General features: G+C 39.9%; 1 protein-coding gene and 1 pseudogene across 1 annotated transcript; one reads left to right on the top strand and one right to left on the bottom strand.

Moving 5' to 3' along the window:
• Positions 1-3: 3 nt before the first annotated feature.
• On the top strand, positions 4-5,190 carry LOC148007353 (high mobility group protein B1-like 1 pseudogene; annotated as a pseudogene).
• An 11,385-nt stretch (positions 5,191-16,575) lies between these two features.
• Positions 16,576-17,637, bottom strand: Mrgprb5 (MAS-related G protein-coupled receptor, member B5). The gene has a single exon (NM_001002284.1). The coding sequence runs from the start codon at positions 17,635-17,637 to the stop codon at positions 16,576-16,578; it is 1,062 nt and encodes a 353-aa protein (NP_001002284.1).
• Between the last annotated feature and the right edge of the window lie 1,486 nt (positions 17,638-19,123).

The raw sequence follows: 19,123 nt of genomic DNA, 5'->3' as shown, positions 1-19,123 counted from the left end.
GCTATGAGCAGCTTAGATCAGACAAAAGTGCCTTTGAGATACAACCTTGCCTTTATCAGTGTAATTTATTTTCATAACCTTCTTCAGTTATTCATATAACCTTAAATCAGTTGAGTAAATAATCAGTCTTTTGAAACTTGAGTGATACAGGGCTTGCTAAACAAATACTGACTTCAATGTCCCTGGATTGTTCTACTCAGAAATTCACCAACTCCTTGCGGTGTTAACCTTATATTAACTCTAGGATCCATGGCTGCTCTCACTGTTGACAAATTCCTTCTTAGGTAGGAAGTAAAGGAAGATTTGTATTTCTTTGTCATTACACCTAACACTTATTGAATGAATGTTGTATTTTGCACCAATTTTTATTTTCACAATGATGATCTTCCTATTCTTTGGATTGTCCTATGGGAATGATTGATTCTTCTTAGAGGGGATTATGAATGTTTATAGCATTTCACCTTCCAATGTTTATTAGATGACAGTTTTCTTATCCTGTATTAACAGCTGCATCATCATATTAGAAGAGCTAAATAGGATATATGATGTTCTTGGTCTCCTTTAATTTCTGTTGGATTTGGAATGCTTCTGCAACTTAATATATAATTCCTGAAAAAATCATCTGGACAATGTTCTAGTTTCTTTTTCCAGTGGATTGATAAAACACTTTGACAAATTTTTGAGAAGAATGGATTTTTCTGGCTTACACTTCTAGGTCTAAGTCCATCACTGAGGAAGTCGTATCCAGAACTCAAGCAGGACATGGAGCAGTAACTACGGAGAACACTACTCACTGGCTCACTTTCTGGATTGACCACTGTTCATGTTTAGCTAGTTTTATTATACAGCTCAAGCCCTTCTGGTTAAGAATCATACCAGTCACAGTGGACTTGGCCATAACCCAATCTGATCAAGATAATTCCCACATGGAGGCTTCTCTTCTCAGCCCATTCCAATCTGACAACTGAAGGTATCCAGGACAGTCCATCCCTTGCCAAGTTGACACAGAAGCATATCACTGTTAAACCATACTCTTGTCCTCTAAAACCTAGTAGCATCATGCTATAAAAATAATTCAATTCTCCTTCCACCTCTCCTGCCACCTTCATCACTCTAGCATCTCCTAACTCATACAAGTAAGATTTCGTTCCCCAACCCATCTCCCCTGCTCGATGAGTCCTCTGGCCAAGCCAAGTTTCTCTAAATAGGCTTTATCCCAAGAGGACCTCCATTCGTCTACCACCTCTCACACTAGTTACATCAAACCTGAGACTCCTGAACCATACATGTAAGCTTCCCTTCCCCCTCCCATCTTCCCTACTAGATGAGCCCACTGGGCCAAGCCAACCTATTCTGAGCAAGCTGATATCCCAGAGTGACCCTCCATTCTTCCACCACTTCTCCTCAACCTTTGTCACACCTGTGACTCCTGAACCATACATGTAAGCTTCCTTTCCCTGACTCATCTTCCCTGCTCTCCGACCCCTCTGGGCCAAGCCAAGCTGTCCTGAGCATCCTGCTAGCCTGTTAGGATCCCCATTCTCCTGCTGCCTCTCAGCCCACCTTCAACTGACCAGCAGCTCCTGAACCATAAAGAACTACAGGTCTAGAACCATACAGCACAAAAATACTGATCAGAGGCCTGCCACATCAAGGTCATCAAGGTTCACTCCCCTCCTAATACCAACTACATCAAGAACATGCAGGGAACAAAATTATCCAGATGGCTAAAGGCCCTCAAAAGAAAACAATCAACAAAAGCTAGGCTAAAATGAAACCTCCAGAATACAGCTACCTGAATCAAACCCTTAAAGAAATACAGGAAAATACAATTAAACATATAAAGGTCTTTAAAGAGGAATACCGGAGGACCCAACTGTATCACTCCTAGGGATATACCCAAAAGATGCTCCAACCTATAACAAGGACACATGTTCTACTATGTTCATAGCAGCCTTATTTATAATAACCAGAAGCTGGAAAGAACTCAGATGTCCTTCAACAGAGGAATGGGTACAGAAAATGTGGTACATTTACACAATGTATCTATTAAAAACAATGACTTCATGAAATTCTTAGGCAAATGGATGGAACTAAAAAATACAATCATGAGTGAGGAAACCCAGTCACAAAATAACACACATGGTATGCATGATATTAGCCCAAAAGCTCGGGAATACCCAAGATACAATTTACAGACCACATGAAGCTCAAGAAGCAGGAAGAGCTAAGTGTGGATGTTTCAGTTATTCTTAGAAGGGGGAATAAAAATATTTACAGGAGGAAATACAGAGACAAAATGTGAAGTAGAGACCGAAAGAAAGGCCACCCAGAGACTGCCCCACCTAGGGATCCATCCCACATACAGTCACCAAATGCAGACACTATTGTGAATGCCAAGAAGTACATGCTGATATAGCTGTCACCTGAGAGGCTCAGCAAAAGCCTGAAAAATACAGAGGTGGGTGTTTGGATGCTTTAAGCAAACCATTGGACTGAGAAGGGAGTCCCCAATGGAGGAGTTATAGAAAGGACTAAAGGAGATTAATGGGTTTGCTACCCCATTAGGAAGAACAACAATCAACCAACCAGACACCTCAGAGCTCCAGGAACCAACAAAAGAGTACACATGGAGCAACCCATGACTTCAGCCACATATGTAGCAGAGGATGGCCTTAACGGGTATCAATGGGAGGAGAGACGCTTTGTTCAACTGGAGGTCAGCATGTAGAAGAATGCAAATCAATACACTCTACTCACCATGCACAAAGCTTAAGTCCAAGTGGATCAAGGACCTCCACATCACACGAGATACACTCAAACTAATAGAAGAAAAAGTGGGTAAGAGTCTCGAACACATGGGAACTGGAAAAAAATTCCTGAACAAAACACCAATGGCTTATGCTCTAAGATCAAGAATCGACAAATGGGATCTCATAAAACTGCAAAGCTTCTGAAAGGCAAAAGACAGTGTCATTAGGACAAAATGGCAACCAACACATTGGGAAAAGATCTTTACCAACCCTACATCTGATAGAGGGCTTATATCCAAAATATACAAAGAATTCAAGAAGTTAGACTTCAGAGAGCCAAATAACCCAGTTGACAATGGGGTACAGAGCTAAACAAAACATTCTCAGCTGAGGATTATCAAATGGCCAAAAAAGCACCTAAAGAAATGTTCAACATCCTTAATCATCACAGAAATGCAAATCAAAACAACCCTGAGATTCCACCTCACACAAGTCAGAATGGCTAAGATCAAAAACTCAGGTGACAACAGATGCTAGTGAGGATGTGGAGAAAGAGGAGCACTCCTCCATTGTTGGTGGGATTGCAAACTGGTACAACCATTCTGGAAATCAGTCTAGAGTTCCTCAGAAAATTGGACATTGCACTACCTGAGGACCCAGCTATACCTCTCCTGGGCACATACCCAAAAGATGCTTCAACGTACAACAAAGACACATGCTCCACTATGTTCATAGCAGCCTTATTTATAATAGCTAGAAGCTGGAAAGAACCCAGACACCCTTCAAAAAAGGAATGGATTCAAAAAATGTGGTACATCTACACAATGAAGTACTACTCAGCTATCAAAAACAATGACTTCATGAAATTCATAGGCAAATGGAATGAACTAGAAAATACCATCCTGAGTGAGGTAACTCAATCACAGAAAAACACACTTGATATGTACTCATTGATAAGTTGATATAAGCCCCAAAACTGGAACTATCCAAGAAGCAATCCACAGACCACAGGAAGCTCAAGAAGAAGGATGACCAAAGTGTGGATGTTCCCACTCCTTAAAAGGGAAAAAATATCCATAGGAGGAGATATGGAGCAAAGCTTAGAGCAGCGACTGAAGGAACGGCCATTCAGAGCCTGCCCCACATTTGGCTCATATATATGCAGCCTCCAAAACTAGATAAGATTGATGAAGCTAAAAAATGCATGCTGAAAGGGACTGTTTATAGATCTCTCCTGAAAGACACATCCATAGCTTGTCCTATACAGAGGTCAATGCTAGCAGCAAACCACTGAACTGAGAACAGGACCCCCTTGGGGAGAATTAGAGGAAGTATTGAAAGAGTTGAAGGAGCTTGCAACTCCATAAGAACAACAATGCCAACCAACCAGAACTTCCAGGGATTAAACATGTATTGACTCAGTGCTCCAACTGCATATGTGGCAGAGAATAGCCTTGTTGTGGCACCAGTGGAAGGGGAAGCCCTTGGTCCTGCCAAGGTTGGACCCCCCAGGGCAGGGAAATATGGAGGGGGCATACAGGGAATGGATGGAGGGAATACCCGTATGGGGGAAGGGGAGGGTCTTATGGACAAGAAACTGGGAAAGGGAGTAACATTTGAAATGTAAATAAATATATCTAATAAAAAATAAATAAAAAAATTAAAAAGAGCACAGGTGCCAAACAAAACTATTATACCCAGAAAAAACTCTCAATCACCATATGTGGAAAAAAACTAGATATTTCAAGACAGATCCACATCCAAACAATAGCTATCTACAAATGCAGCCTTACAGAAAAATACTTGAAGAAAAAATCCAACCCAAGGTGAATAACTACATTCAACAAAATCTAGGGACAGTCATTGCAGTACATTGAGCTCCACAGAGACATCACTGGGACAAGCTGGAGCTGAGCAGGCACTGGGCAACTCTGTGCCTCACAGAAGAAAATCAATTAAACATAGGCAAAGGAGATCCTAAGAAGCAGGGGGCCAAATGTCCTCATATTCATTCTTTATGCAAACCACCAGGAGGAGCACAGGAAGAAGCACCTGGATGCTTCTATCAACTTCTCAGAGTTCTCCAAGAAGTGCTCAAAGAGGTAAAAGGCCATGTCTGCTAAAGAAAAGGGGAAATTTTGAAGATATGGCAAAGGCTGACAATGCTCATTATGAAAGAGAAATGAAAACCTTCATCCTCCCCAAAGGGGAGACCAAAAAGAAGTTCAAAGACCCCAATGCATCCAAGAGGCCTCCTTCAGCCTTCTTCTTGTTCTTTTCAGAATACTGCCCAAAAATCAAAGGTGAGCATCCTGGCTTAACCTTTTGTGTTGTGGCAAAGAAACTAGGAGAGATGTGTAACAACACTGCCGCAGATGACAAGCAGCCCTGTGAGAAGGCTGCTAAGCTGAAGGAGAAGTATGAGAAGGAACAAGAAACACACACACACACACACACACACACACACACACACACACCACCACCACCACCACCACCACCACCACCACCAACATCAAAATACAAACGTAAATAACAATCACCAGTCATTAATACCTCTCAATATCAATGACTCAATTCTCCAATCTTCTAATACTTTGTTTTATTGCTTTGATCAGTCTGTGAGTCTATCACACTGACTTCATTCAGTTTTCACTGAGGCTTCCTCCGTGTCTTCTCACATTGGGATCATGTATAATTAATGCCAATTCACTATGGATGTTCCATTCTTTCCTCATTCACTTACCTGTACAGAACATTTTGTACACTTCTAGATGAGTCAGTGAGATTCAATATTGCAAACTTTCCTTTATAATGCTTCCGAGGTGCTAACAGTTGTTCCCAGGGCCTTATACAGGGTAAGTAAGTGCTCTGCAAATGAGCTTCAGCCATGATGCTTTCGAGAAGCTTTAAGTGGAGTGACTACTTTTATTAGTTTGATGAATTCTAAATATCGTCTACTGTACTTTAGGATAAGCATCTCTCTTGTACTTTTAGAAAGTTTCACCTGGGTTAGTAAGTACCGTAGTATTTTTTTCACCCACATTATATGAGCATTCCAGCTACATCTTCTCAGCAGGAGTTAGTGCCACCTGTGTTTTTACATACTACTGGACATATTCTAATGTCTTAATGTGTTCATTTTTGTTTTTATTTTACTGTTAATGAATATCAAAAATCTTTCCTTCAACATATTTGGCATTGCTAGATCTTATTTTTAAAAAGATTAATCTTAAAATGTGCATGTTTGTGTGGGGGGGGGGGACTATGCAGACTTATGTGGCCATGAGTTCAGGTGAGTAAACAGAACAGAAGGTATCTGATTCCCTCAAGCTGGAGTCACAGGTTCTTGTGAGTTACCTTATTTGCTGGAGGTGAACCAAGGCTCTTAAACACTGGGCTATTCATCCAAACTGAGACCATATCCCCTAAGCTTTGCCCACTAAAATATTCACAAAATTTTACAAAGCCACTATCTTTAAAAGCAATCACAAATCCCATGAACTACAGGGGAGGGAAAAGTTCAGTCACATCCAAATCGTGGTATTTATCCTAGAGCCTGCAAAATTGTCCTTTTCAATTTTAACTGAAATCACATTTTTTTACTTTGGTTATTTTTATTTTTTTAACATTTCAAATGTTGCCCCCCTTCCTGGTTTCCCCTCCACAGCCCCCATCCCATCCCCTCCTCCACTTTGCTCTCCTACCACCTACCCACTCCCAACTCACCCTTCTAGCATCCCTATTTGCTGGGGCATCAAGCCTCCACAGGACCAAGGGCCTCCCCTCCCACTGATATCAGATCAGGAAATTCTCTGCTACATATGTAGCTGGAGCCATGGATCCCTTCATGGATAATCTTTGGTTGGTGGTTTAGTCCCTGGGAGCTGTGTGGGGGTGAGGGGCTCTGGTTGGTTCATATTGTTGTTCTTCCTATGAGGTTGCAATCCCTTTCAGCTCCTTCAGTCTTTCCCCTAACTCCTCCATTGTGTCCCCAGGCTCAGTCTGATGATTGGCTGTGAGTACCTGCATCTGTATTGGTCAGATGCTGGCAAAGCTTCTCGGGGTACAGCCAATACCAGGCTCCTGCCAGCAAGCACTTCTTGGCATCAGGAATAGTGACTGATACTAAATAGCTCCCAGGAACTAAACTACCATCCAAAGAGTACACATGAACAGACCCATGGCTCCAGCTGCATATGTAGCAGAGGAAACCTTGTTAGGCATCAATGGGAAGAGAAGCATTTGAACCTGCCAAGGCTTGATGCCCCAGTATAGGCAAATGTCAGGGCAGGGAGGTGGTAAGGGGTGGGTTGGTAGGGAAATACCCCCATAGAATCAGGGGAAGGGGGGATGGTATAGGGGATTTGTGGATGGGAAACTGGGAAAGGAATAACATGTGAAATATAAATTTAAAAATCCAATAAAATAAACAAAACATAAATATACAAAGAATCAACAAACCCATGAGCTGGTTCTCGGAGAAAATCAACAAAATAGATAAATCCTTAGCCAGACTAACCAGAGAGCACAGGGAGAATATCCAAATAAGCAAAATCAGAAATGAAAAGGGAGGCATAACAACAGAATCTGAAGAAATTCAAAAAATCACCAGATCCTACTACAAAAGCCTATACTCAACAAAACTGGAAAATCTGGAGGAAATTGAAATTTTTCTAGACAGATATCAGGTACCAAAACTAAATCAGGTTCAGATAAACCACCTGAACCATCCCCTAAAGAAATAGAAGAAGTCATTCAAAGTCTACCAACAAGCAAAAAGCCCAGGACAAGATGGGTTTAATACAGAATTCTATCTGACCTTCAATGAATACCTAATACCAATATTCTTCAAACTATTGCACAAAATAGAAACAGAAGGAACATTAACCAATTCATTCTATGAAGCCACAATTATACTTATATCTAAACCACACCGAGAATCTACAAAAAAGAGAATATCAATCCTATTATCCTCATGAATATCAATGCAAAAATACTCAATGAAATTCTCACAAACAAAATCCAAGAATACATCAAAATGATCATTCACCATGATCAAGTAGGCTTCATCCCAGGGATGCTGGGATTGTTCAATATATGGGAATCCATCAATGTAATCTATCATATAAACAAACTCAAAGAAAAAAACTACATGATCATCTCATTAGATGATGAGAAAGCATTTGAGAAAACTCAACCCCCATTCATGATAAAGGTCTTGGAATGATCAGGAAATCAAGGCCCAGACCTAAACATAGTAAAAGCAATATGCTATACCCCATTTTTAATAGGATCATTTGTTTCTCTGGAGTCTAACTTCTTGAGATATTTGTATATTTTGGATATTAGCTCTCTATCAGATGTAGGGATGATAAAGATCATTTCCCAATTGCAGTTTTGTCCTATTGACAGTGTTCTTTGACTTACAGGAGCTTTTTAATTTTATGATGTCCCATTCATTTATCTGAGTTGATCTGAGTGCCAGGGATGCTGGAGTTAAAAATTAAGTAGCACAATTGATTAAAACATTAAGAACAAAATGGGAAATCATAGAAAGTGAAACTGATTATGCAATAAGAACATTTACATTGTAAGGACATCAATAGAAAACAAACTTCATGGAAACTCGCTGATCCCGGCCCACAGCTCCCTGCTCTCAAACCCCATGGGAAAGAGATTTCATCGCCCAGACAGGTGGGCACTCCTGAGACTGCAGGGCAGGAGAGACCTCCAGTACTGCCCACCCCTGCCCACATCCCTGGCCCAAGAGGAAACTGTATAGGGCCTCTGGAAACAGGAAGATAGGGGCACTGAACGCTGCAGTCCAGACAGCTCCCAGATCTGAAGCAACCTGGTCAAACAGCTCCCTGTACCCAAATCCCTTGGGAGGGAGAGAGCTAAATCTTCAGAGGAGAAGAAATTACACCCTGCCCACATTTCTGACTCTGGAGGAAAGTGCCTAGCACCACCTGGGCCCCTTGTGCACAGGGAGCCAAGAAAAGGCGAAAAGGCGGGCAGGCCCTTCTGGCTGCTGCCCTCACAGAGAGCTGAAACACAGACCCAAGGAGCAAATTCAGGCCAGAAACCAGAGGTAAGACCAACTTTTCTTCTCCAAGCAACCTGCCTGGTGGACTCAGGACACACGCCCAAAGGAACAGCTGAAGACCAGTAGACAGGAAAGACTACATGCCTGAAAGCAGAACACTCTGATCCCATAACTGGCTGAAAGAAAACCGGAAAACAGGTCTACAGCACTCCTGACACACAGGCTCATAGGACGGTCTAGCCACTGTCAGAAATAGCAGAACAAGGTAACACCAGAGACAACCTGATGGCAAGAGGCAAACACAGGAACTCAAGCAACAGAAACCAAGACTACATGGCATATTGGAGCCCAAATCTCCCACCAAAGCAAACACTGAATACCCAAACACACCAGAAAAGCAAGATCTTGATTTTAAATCACATTTGATCATGATGATGGAGGACTTCAAGAAAGACATGAAGAACTCCCTTAGAGAAATGCAGGAAAACAAAAATAAATAAGTAGAAGCCTATAAAGAGGAATCACAAAAATCCCTGAAAGAATTACAGGAAAACACAATCAAACAGATGAAGGAATTAAAAATGGAATTAGAAGCAATAAATAAAGATATAAATAATCCCATGCATCCTATCAGAGCACCACAGAATAAGGCTGGTGTTCAAGAACAATAAGGGAAGAACGCCCACATATACATGGAAGTTGAACAATGCTCTACTCAACCATAACTTGGTCAAGGAAGAAATAAAGAAAGAAATTAAAGACTTCTTAGAATTTAATGAAATGAAGGTACAACATACCCAACTTATGGGACACAATGAGGGCTGTATTAAGAGGAAAACTCATAGCTCTGAGTGCCTGCAGAAAGAAACAGGAGAGAGGATACATCAGCAGCTTGACAGCACACCTAAAAGCTCTAGAACAAAAATAAGCAAATGTACCCAAGAGGAGTAGAAGGCAGGAAATAATCAAACTCAGGGCAGAAATCAACCATGTAGAAACGAAAAGGACTATAACAAGAATCAACAGAACCAAAAGCTGGTTTTGAGAAAATCAACAAGATAGATAAATCCTTAGCCAGACTAACCAGAGGGCACAGACAGTGTGTCCAAATTAACAAAATCAGAAATGAAAAGGGAGACATAACAACAGAATCAGAGGAAATTCAAAAAATCATCAGATCCTACTACAAAAGCCTATATTCAACAAAACTTGAAAATCTTGAGGAATTAGACAATTTTCTAGACAAATACCAGGTACCAAAGTTAAATCAGGAACAGATAAATCATTTAAACAACCCCATAACTCATAAAAAAAATAGAAGCAGTCATTTAAAGTCTCCCAACTAAAAAGAGCCCAGGACCAGATGGGTTTAGTGCAGAATTCTGCCAGACATGCATAGAAGACCTCATACCAATACTTTCCAAACTATTCCACAGAATTGAAACAGACAGAACACTACAAAATTTCTTCTAGGAAGCACCAATTACTCTTATACCTAAACCACACAAAGATCCAACAAAAAAGAGAACTTCAGACCAATTTTCCTTATGAATATCAATGCAAAAATACTCAAAATTCTTTCAAACTGAATCCAAGAACACATCAAAATGACCATCCATCATGATCAAGTAGGCTTCATCCCAAGTATGTAGGATAGTTTAATATACAGAAAACCATCAACTATATAACCCACTATATAAACAAACTCAAAGATAAAAACCACATGGTCATTTCATTAGATGCTGAGAAAGCATTTGACAAAATTCAACACCCCTTCATGATAAAAGTCCCGGAAAGAACAGAAATTCAAGGCCCATATCTAAACATAGTAAAAGCCATATACAGCAAACCAGTAGCTAACATCAAACTAAATGGAGAGAAACTTGAAACAATCCCACTAAAATCAGGGACTAGACAAGGCTTCCCACTCTGTATACTTATTCAATATCGTTCTCGAAGTCCTAGACAGAGCAATCAGACAGCAAAAGGAGGTAACAGGGATACAAATTGGAAAGGAAGAAGTCAAAATATCACTATTTTCAGATGATATGATAGCATACTTAAATGATCCAAAAGTTCTACCAGAGAACTACTAAGCCTGATAAACAACTTCAGCAAAGTGGGTTGGTATAAAATAAATTCAAACAAGTCAATAGCCTCCCTCTACACAAAAGATAAACAGGCTGAGAAAGAAATTAGGGAAACAACACCCTCCATAATAGTCCAAAATAATACATAATACCTCGGAGTGACTTTAACCAAGCAAGTAAATGATCTGTATGATTAGAACTTCAAGCCTCTGAAGAAAGAAATTGAAGAAGATCTCAGAAGACAGAAAGATCTCTCATGCTCATGGATTAGCAGGATTAATGTAGTAAAAATGGCCATTTTGACAAAAACAATCTACATAATCAGTGAAGTCCAGTATTTTTGGGGGGAGTTATTTATGTCCTCTTTAAGTTCCTTTATCATCTTCATTGTATGGGATTTTAGATTTGAATCTTGCTTTTCAGGTGTTTTAGAATATCTAGGTTTTGCTGTGGTGGGAGAATTGGTTTGTGATATTACCAAGTAGCATTGGTTTCTGTCATTTATGTTCTTATGCTTGCTTCTTTCCTTGTGGTTATCTCTGGTGTTAATTGGCCTTGCTGTCTCTGACTGAAGCTGATCCCTCCTGTGAGCCTGGTTATGTTGGTTTTCCTTGGATCAGGCTGTCTCTGGTTGTGGGAGAAGTCTGGAGAGCCGTATCTGTGAGTGTAGCTGTGGCAGAACTCCTAGAGGTCAAGTTGCCTCTCGGTGTGGAAGGAATGGGGAGGATGGCTAGAGGAGGGTTGTGCTCCCTGGCACAATTGGGAAGGTTTATCTGTGATAGGGAAGGAGTTCCTGTGTCCTCTGGGCCCATGGGGTTCCAGTTAGGCCAGGTATTAGGGCCAGTCTGGGGGACTCGCCTGGGTTTGTCCGAACTCCTGGGGTTCAATCTGTCTCTGGATGTGTGGTAGGTGAGGTGGGGATGGAGCATAGTTTCTGCTCTCAGGAGCAGATCAAAAGTGTTTTAAAATATATATGTCTGGCTTTTTCTGTCATATTATGCTTTGTCTTCCATGATGTGAGCTTTCCTTTCCTTTGATACACTCATATCTCCATTATATTCTATATCGGGCAATAGAGCCAATCAGTCATAGACTGAGCCTTCAAGTCATAAGTCACAATAATCCTTCTCTTTATATGATAATCAAACATAGTGACTTGCAATGCATTTCAGCAAAACAACAACAACAACAACAACAACTAAATAACAAAAATCCAAAACTCCAAACCCAAAACCAACACCAAACCAAACAAACCCTAAATTTATATTGCTATCATATGCCCACTATGAATATACTAGATTAAAATAATATAATTGACAAAGACCTCTCTAACACTAATAAAAAGACAGTGTTGCATGTTTATTGGAGCATTAGTCACAGCATTCAGAAGATCTAGGCATGCAACAGTAGAGAAATGGATTTTGAAATTGTGGTAATCACATACAGCTTGTTATTCCTCAACTGTTAAAGGATGAGTGCTTGTCTTTGGTTACAATATGGGTGGACTTAGGCCCTAATATTTATACAATATCTCAAAATAGACTAACTAGCCGGACAATAAGCATTTAGAACATGAGCCTAGGAAGATTTTTGATAATCAGACCTTAACATTCTGCCCTTTATCCTAAAATTTCATGCACATTTCATAATGTAAAGTAGTCCGTCTTCAAGAGTCACAAAATAATTACATTTTTCAACATTGTTTCAAAGTCCAAGTTCAATAAGAGGGCAAGGTGGAGGGTGGAATCTGGGGACAAGGATAATACTATAGGCCTTTGGAAAAGCTGTTCTAAAAGTTACTGCTTCCTGATGTATTATAATATGTTACTTCCATGTATATGTGTACTCATTAATGGAGTTTAAATGGAGTTATCCTTTAACTCAACTGGAAGTAAGTATGATGTAGGAAAAAAATATTGCCTAACCTTATTTACATATGGAATGTATTTTAAAGCATCATTATGTGTAGACAGACTACATTAAACTCATTTACATACAGAATATATTTTAAAGAGTCAATATGTGGAGAGAGACTACATGATATGTTGGTGGTTCCTAAATCATTGTGGTAAGAGAAAATGGGAAAACGTCAAAAATGTGAAGTATGTGTGAGATGAGATAAAAATAATTTACAACACAAGCTTTCTATGTGGTAATAGTGCACTACATTCAGGAATATTCCCCAAAGAAGTAGCTTTTGCTAACTGGATTATAGGTGGAAGATGATATATTCCTTTAATTGGCTCTTTCAACTTTACTTTGAGGCACAAATATGAACAGCACTGACTTCCAAGGCAGAGTTAGGACTGGAGGAACAGTGAGAATCCATAGAAGTGAGGAAGTATTTACATCTTGTTTGGGTTTGGAATCAAATAGTTACATTTCTTCAAGCAGATTTGCTGAACTATAGATTCGTTTAATCTGTACATATCATTTTTCTTAATTACACCTTTAATTATCAAATACAGCAGCAATTAAGGTTGAAGTATTATTTTATAGAAAGTATCACCTTACTCAAGATATTGTCTAGGTTTATCTGCAAATCTCCTGATTTCATTTTTCTTTACATCTGAATGATATTAGACAGTAAATGTACCCCATGTTCATTTTCCAGTCATTAGTTGAAGACAATTGGATTGTCGTCACTTCCAAGCTATTGTGAAAAAGGCAGCAGTGAACAATGGTTAACAAGTATCTGTGAAACAGAAGGTTCAGTTCTTTGGTCATATACTGGTGAGTAGTATAGCTGAGTCATATGACAGATACAGTTTTAGTTCTTTGAAGATTCTTCATCCTGTTTTCCAGAGTGGCTACCTATAAGAGGGAAAAGGGAAATCTGCTTTCTCCACAACCTTGACAGAATTTGTTGTCAGTTGTTTTGTTGATTTCAGGCATGCTGTCCCGGGTGACATGAAATGTCAAAGTTGCTTTAGTTTACATTTTTCTGATTGCTAAGAATGATAAAAGACTTTTCAAGATTTTATTAGCAATTTCTATGTATTCTCTTGAGAACTCCCTGTTTATGTCCCAGGCCCATTTTTCAAATGATAATTTGGTTCTTGGACTCTTTGTTTTTGGAATTATTTATACATTCCGAGTACTAATCTTCTGTCAGATGTAGAACTGGCAGGGATTATCTTTCATTCTGTTCATTTCTTCATTACTTGACTGATTGTTTCTTAGCTGTGGGGAAGTGTTTCAGTTTTATGAAGACCCACTTATCAATTGTTTGCCTCAATTTCTTTGCAAACGGAGTCTTGTCCAAAAAAGACAAATGCCACTTGGTCTCTCTTATCTCCAGTTCTTTGTTTTAAATCCTCAGGTTACAAAAAACAGTGCAGTGATCACAAAACAGAAAAATGAAAAGGAACCATATGTTGGAGCCTTGGAAAGAAATAGCAGGACATAGATAATATGAAGTAGGAAATGGAATAATATATATTATACATGCATACACACACATATATGTTCATATATACATATCTTAAATAAAGTTAAGCCACTTGGGCTGACAATCATCCTCACAAGAACCAATTCCAGACATGAGAAATTTCTTTTTGAATGATTAGGTAGGGCACTCCCTGTGATTACCAAATTAATATAGATTGTAGATATAATCCTCAGTTGAAGGTGGACCCCATTGATGAAGACACTTCACATTTAAGACAAAAGACTTAGGTAACTCAAGCTTGTTCTGACTGCTTCCCTGCAGTCTGGCCTCCATGGTTCCAGAAAATACCATGCAAGCTGCCAAGGAAAGGAGGCAATTAAACCATCCTACCAAGCTATAATACCCATGAATCATGACAATTAACAGAATGGCAAGATATTCATGAAGTAATAAACAGTGTCACGTGTCAACAGCTTTATAATTGTATTCAAAGCTCAGTCAACAGGAGGAAAATCATGTCTAGCACTGGAAATCTAGGTAGCTTCCTAGGAATAGTGAAGTCAGGGACTTTTGGAAAGAATCTACTACTGTCATTTTGTTAGACCAGCATAATTCTACATTCTAAATCTTATTCTTGTATCATAGATAAGTGAATCTATAAATGCTCATTAAAGAAGCTTCTCTTTATAGCTAACAGGTTCTATCACAGGAAACCACAACTGGACAGAATACGGAGATTAACATATTGTGTGTATCTCAGCCCAGTAAGCATATCTTCATCACAGCTCCTGTATCAATGACTCAAGAAGCAACATGGAAGAGGTTGTAAAAATATTGTATGAGCCAGAATACCAGGAAGGCTGCTGTGAACGCCCCCCCCCCTGTCCTAGGAATGGCTGTGTAAACAAGATGGAGATGATGGCAATGTCAATAGACATGTCAACGTGAAAGCAGGAAAATTTTACTGGGTCTCACCCATAGACAAAGAACTACAGGCAACCAATGACTACTGAGAAAAGGAGAATTAACCTGTCCCAGGGGTAAACTTCCTTATTGGTTGTCAAAGGCAGAATGGTCAACCTTAAAATATATACAAACAACAAAAATACTCACTAGGTGTCTTTACATGTATGTGTATGTGTGTGTGTGTGTGTGTGTATTATGTGTGTGTATAACACTAATAATCAAAAATGAAGAAGCGATTTATTAAGGAGGGGAGATACAGAAAGGACTTAAGGTATAGTAGCTGGGGAGGGCTAAAGGGAGGAAAGGGAAAGGAGACAGTGATGCTATTCTACTTCAAGCAAAATATTTAAAAAAGAAAATGTATGTAAACATGCATAATTCAAGTTATGAATGCTACACATTCCTGGGAACAATGTACATTTGACAGAGGTTCAAATCTAAGAGAAAATAAGTTCAATGACACTCATTGAAATTATTTTTCATGAGGGATTAGACAGTCATAGAGAAAGAATCAGGACAAAGACAAGGGAAGAAAAGGGAAGACATGACCATGGAATGTTAGCCAAGGAACTGTGAAAGAGAAATTGGAGAATCTCCCTCTACCTGTTTGGATGTTGGTATATAAAACCTGTCCTTATTCTCGCAGTGGGCAAAAATGACAAATATTTAAGGTTGAGGATTCCAGTGGGTGAATGGACATTTAGAATAGGCAGTATTAAAGATGCATATTTGTTTACTATGAAATTTAGATAAGAAACATTTTTAAGGGGTTGGGGATTTAGCTCAGTGGTAGAGCGCTTACCTAGGAAGCGCAAGGCCCTGGGTTCGGTCCCCAGCTCCGAAAAAAAGAACCAAAAAAAAAACATTTTTAAATTATGCACATATTCTCAAGATATTGAGGATATTGAAGGAACTGGACTTGTGGAAGTTTCCATTAATTTCTTTTAATATTTAGAAAACAACTTGTAAAACATAGAGACTTTTTTAATAATATTCATTTAATCTTTATCAAGTTGAATGACCAAAGAAATTCTGATCTTACACTACCTTGATCCTTGTTCTGAGGGAGGCATTTGTTCACAGTGGGAGCTGTTTTGGCCCCAAATGGTTACAAGAGTTATATCACAGGGAGATGCAGTGAGGCACATTAAGGCAGCTTTAGGGTACTGGAGCCAGTTTCTGTGTAACAAACCCCATTTCTTCTAACTTATATAAAATGACCATTTTCTCTATTGATTGAACAAGACCATGAAAATTGCCTACATAGATAAAGGCAAAATTGACTCTCAGAGAACCTATGTCTGCTCAAGGACTCACTCAACTACTGCATCAGACTATTTCCAGTTCGTTAGACTTTTGTGAAGGACCCTTCACTCCACCCTCTTCCTCAGGAGTGTCTTGCATGGCTCTCTGAAGAAGTAGCTTCAGACTCTGCCTTTGTAACCTGTGATGCCTAATGGAGCCAATGAGGAAGTAAATGATGGGATTGGCACAGCAGTTAACAGAGTACAGGAATGTTACTATTTTATAAATATAAAAAACACCACGAAACACAACAATCCGAGGTAAGAGTAATGAGATGATCCCAACGGGCAGACCAAAGAATGTGAAGACCAGCACTGTGACAGCAATGGTCACATAGAATCTGGTCACAGGAATCCTATGTGATCCACAGATGATCTTGGTCAACATGGCCAGGCTGGACACAAAAGGAACCACAAATAATACTATTAGAAATGCAGTAGTGATAAAGCTACAATACCTACAGAAATAATAATCATACTTACCAAACAGGAAGCCACAGCCTTGCCCTAACAGAAGCCTCAACAGTAGAGAGAAAGCCCAGAACAGTGCACACACAGTGGCTGATGTGTGTCTTGGTCTTTGGCAGTGATACCAGATGGGCCACGTAACAGATAGGCAGCGCTCAGTACTGATGGCTGGAATCATACACAAAGCTGCAAGGTAAGCAAACATTAATATAGTGAGGAGAAAATAAAAGTAGCTGTTATCAAACTGAAGGACACACTCCAGGGAGTACACAGTCTGAGTGCAAAGGTACAAGAAATCAGCACCAGCCAGGTTGAAGACATAGACGGAGAAGGCATACCTATGCATGTGGAAGCCTAGAAGCCGCAGCACTGTGGCATTTCCTGCCGTCCCAACCACAGAAATGGTGGCAGTAAGAAAATTCAGGGTATTGAACGTGATGATACAGGATAATTTTTCAGTGTAGTAATTTTCCTTCACTACTGTGTTGTTAATGCTCCAGCCTGGGGTGGCTGGACCCACACTTAGGAATTTTCCACTGGTGTTCCTGCAAAGAAATAGAGATATGAACACATGATACTCTCTGTCAGGACCATATGACTCTGTAGGACTGTCTGGCATAGGTCTACAAGGAAAGGGAAACAGTATCACAGAAATTAAGTAATTTACCAACCTTCCAAAAGTGCTAGAAGCTTCTTTTAAATCCAGTTTGTACTATTCAGTCTATCTGCAGCCCAATATGATGTGGGGTAATTGATGATCCCTGTACAGTTGCTAAGCATTTCAGGTTATGTTAGGAAGAGAGAGAACTCTGAGGAACCAACTTTCTTTCTGTTCTAGGGCTGAGATTTGGTCTCAGGTGTAGGAAAATGGAAGCTGTTGTCACAAGCTATATCTGCCCTCAGTCGCTGGAAAAGAAATAGCAAATGGGCAAATGGACTTGTGGATGAGAGTCATGAGGGAATGGTACTTGCTGTGAAGACGTTTATGTGAACAGCCATGCTTCTTATGATAGAAATACTGGGTGGTTCACTTAAAATTTTGAAAACGAGAAAGCAGAGAAACCTGGGGGGGCATCAAGCACTTTTCTGTTAGTTATTAAGTCACCAGTGTCCTGTTCTTTGCAAGGGTACAGTGGAGCACTAAGAACTGGAACAAATGAGTCAGACATTCAAGAGTAGTTGAAAAATTGGAGCAAATGTTGTTCTGGTTGTGATTTGTACCTACAGGCAAATGTACATGTTCTGGCGTTAGAAGTGTGGGCTGTGCTATAGAGAAAAGCAAAGAGCACCTCCATTTGGGAATAGTATCCTAATCTCTGAGATGAGCTGTGAGATGTCTAAATGGATGCAGTCTGGAAAATAGAGCAGCATAGCTGGGCAGGTAACATTGTTTAGAACTTTCTCTTCACTCTACTCCCCCATACAAACATCCTTGATAGGCTTCTCTTTCTCACACAAAAAGCCACCGAAACATTTGGAGAAAAGACAAACTGCCATGGTATTCCCCTTTCATTCCTACACCAACCAACGGTACAGGATAAGGGCAGTTCCTGTGCTTGTAGTAGCTTAGTCTAAACAGTTTCCCATATAGAGAACTTTGCTTCACAGGATCCTTCTGGCTAACTTCTTATCCAAGACAGAGGCCTTCATGAAGGAGAAATAATCTGAGGATGCTCAGATAGAGTTCAGGGAAAGCACCTACCCAGAAGACCTTGCAAACTGATCTCACTCAAGAACTTTAAAGTTATCACCCAACACACTCAATTGTGTTCACCAAGATCACTCCATTCCTTTCTGAAGCCTCGGTTATCACAGAGGAGCACAAGATTTTCATTCAGGGAATCATCTGGCATTAACAGCTTCAAATAGGTAGGGGGGTACTAGGTAAACAGCCGATGAGCTTGATGGTGAGGGTAGCACTCAGTCATCTGCACAATTGTTTCCAAGATGCTGTTCAGCTTGATAAAGCAAAAGCAGGAAGGCAAAATAGGATCAACTCAGCTACAGCTCCCAGTGGAGCTGGGTTTTCTTGTGTCTGCTCACCAAGCTGAACTAAATAGCCCTCCCCTGCCCTTGACCATAGCAACCCTGTGATAGGGATTTGG

Source organism: Rattus norvegicus, chromosome 1 (genome assembly GCF_021556685.1).
Source record: "Rattus norvegicus strain SHRSP/BbbUtx chromosome 1, alternate assembly SHRSP_T2T, whole genome shotgun sequence".
Classification (NCBI taxonomy): Eukaryota; Metazoa; Chordata; class Mammalia; order Rodentia; family Muridae; genus Rattus; species Rattus norvegicus.
The sequence above is the reverse complement of the archived record's forward strand: the minus strand, read 5'-3'. Positions and strand labels throughout refer to the sequence as shown.

Bases quoted from the DNA above. Each gene is read 5' to 3' on its own strand.
- Mrgprb5 (NM_001002284.1), bottom strand. From the start codon at position 17,637: ATGCCAGACAGTCCTACAGAGTCATATGGTCCTGACAGAGAGTATCAT.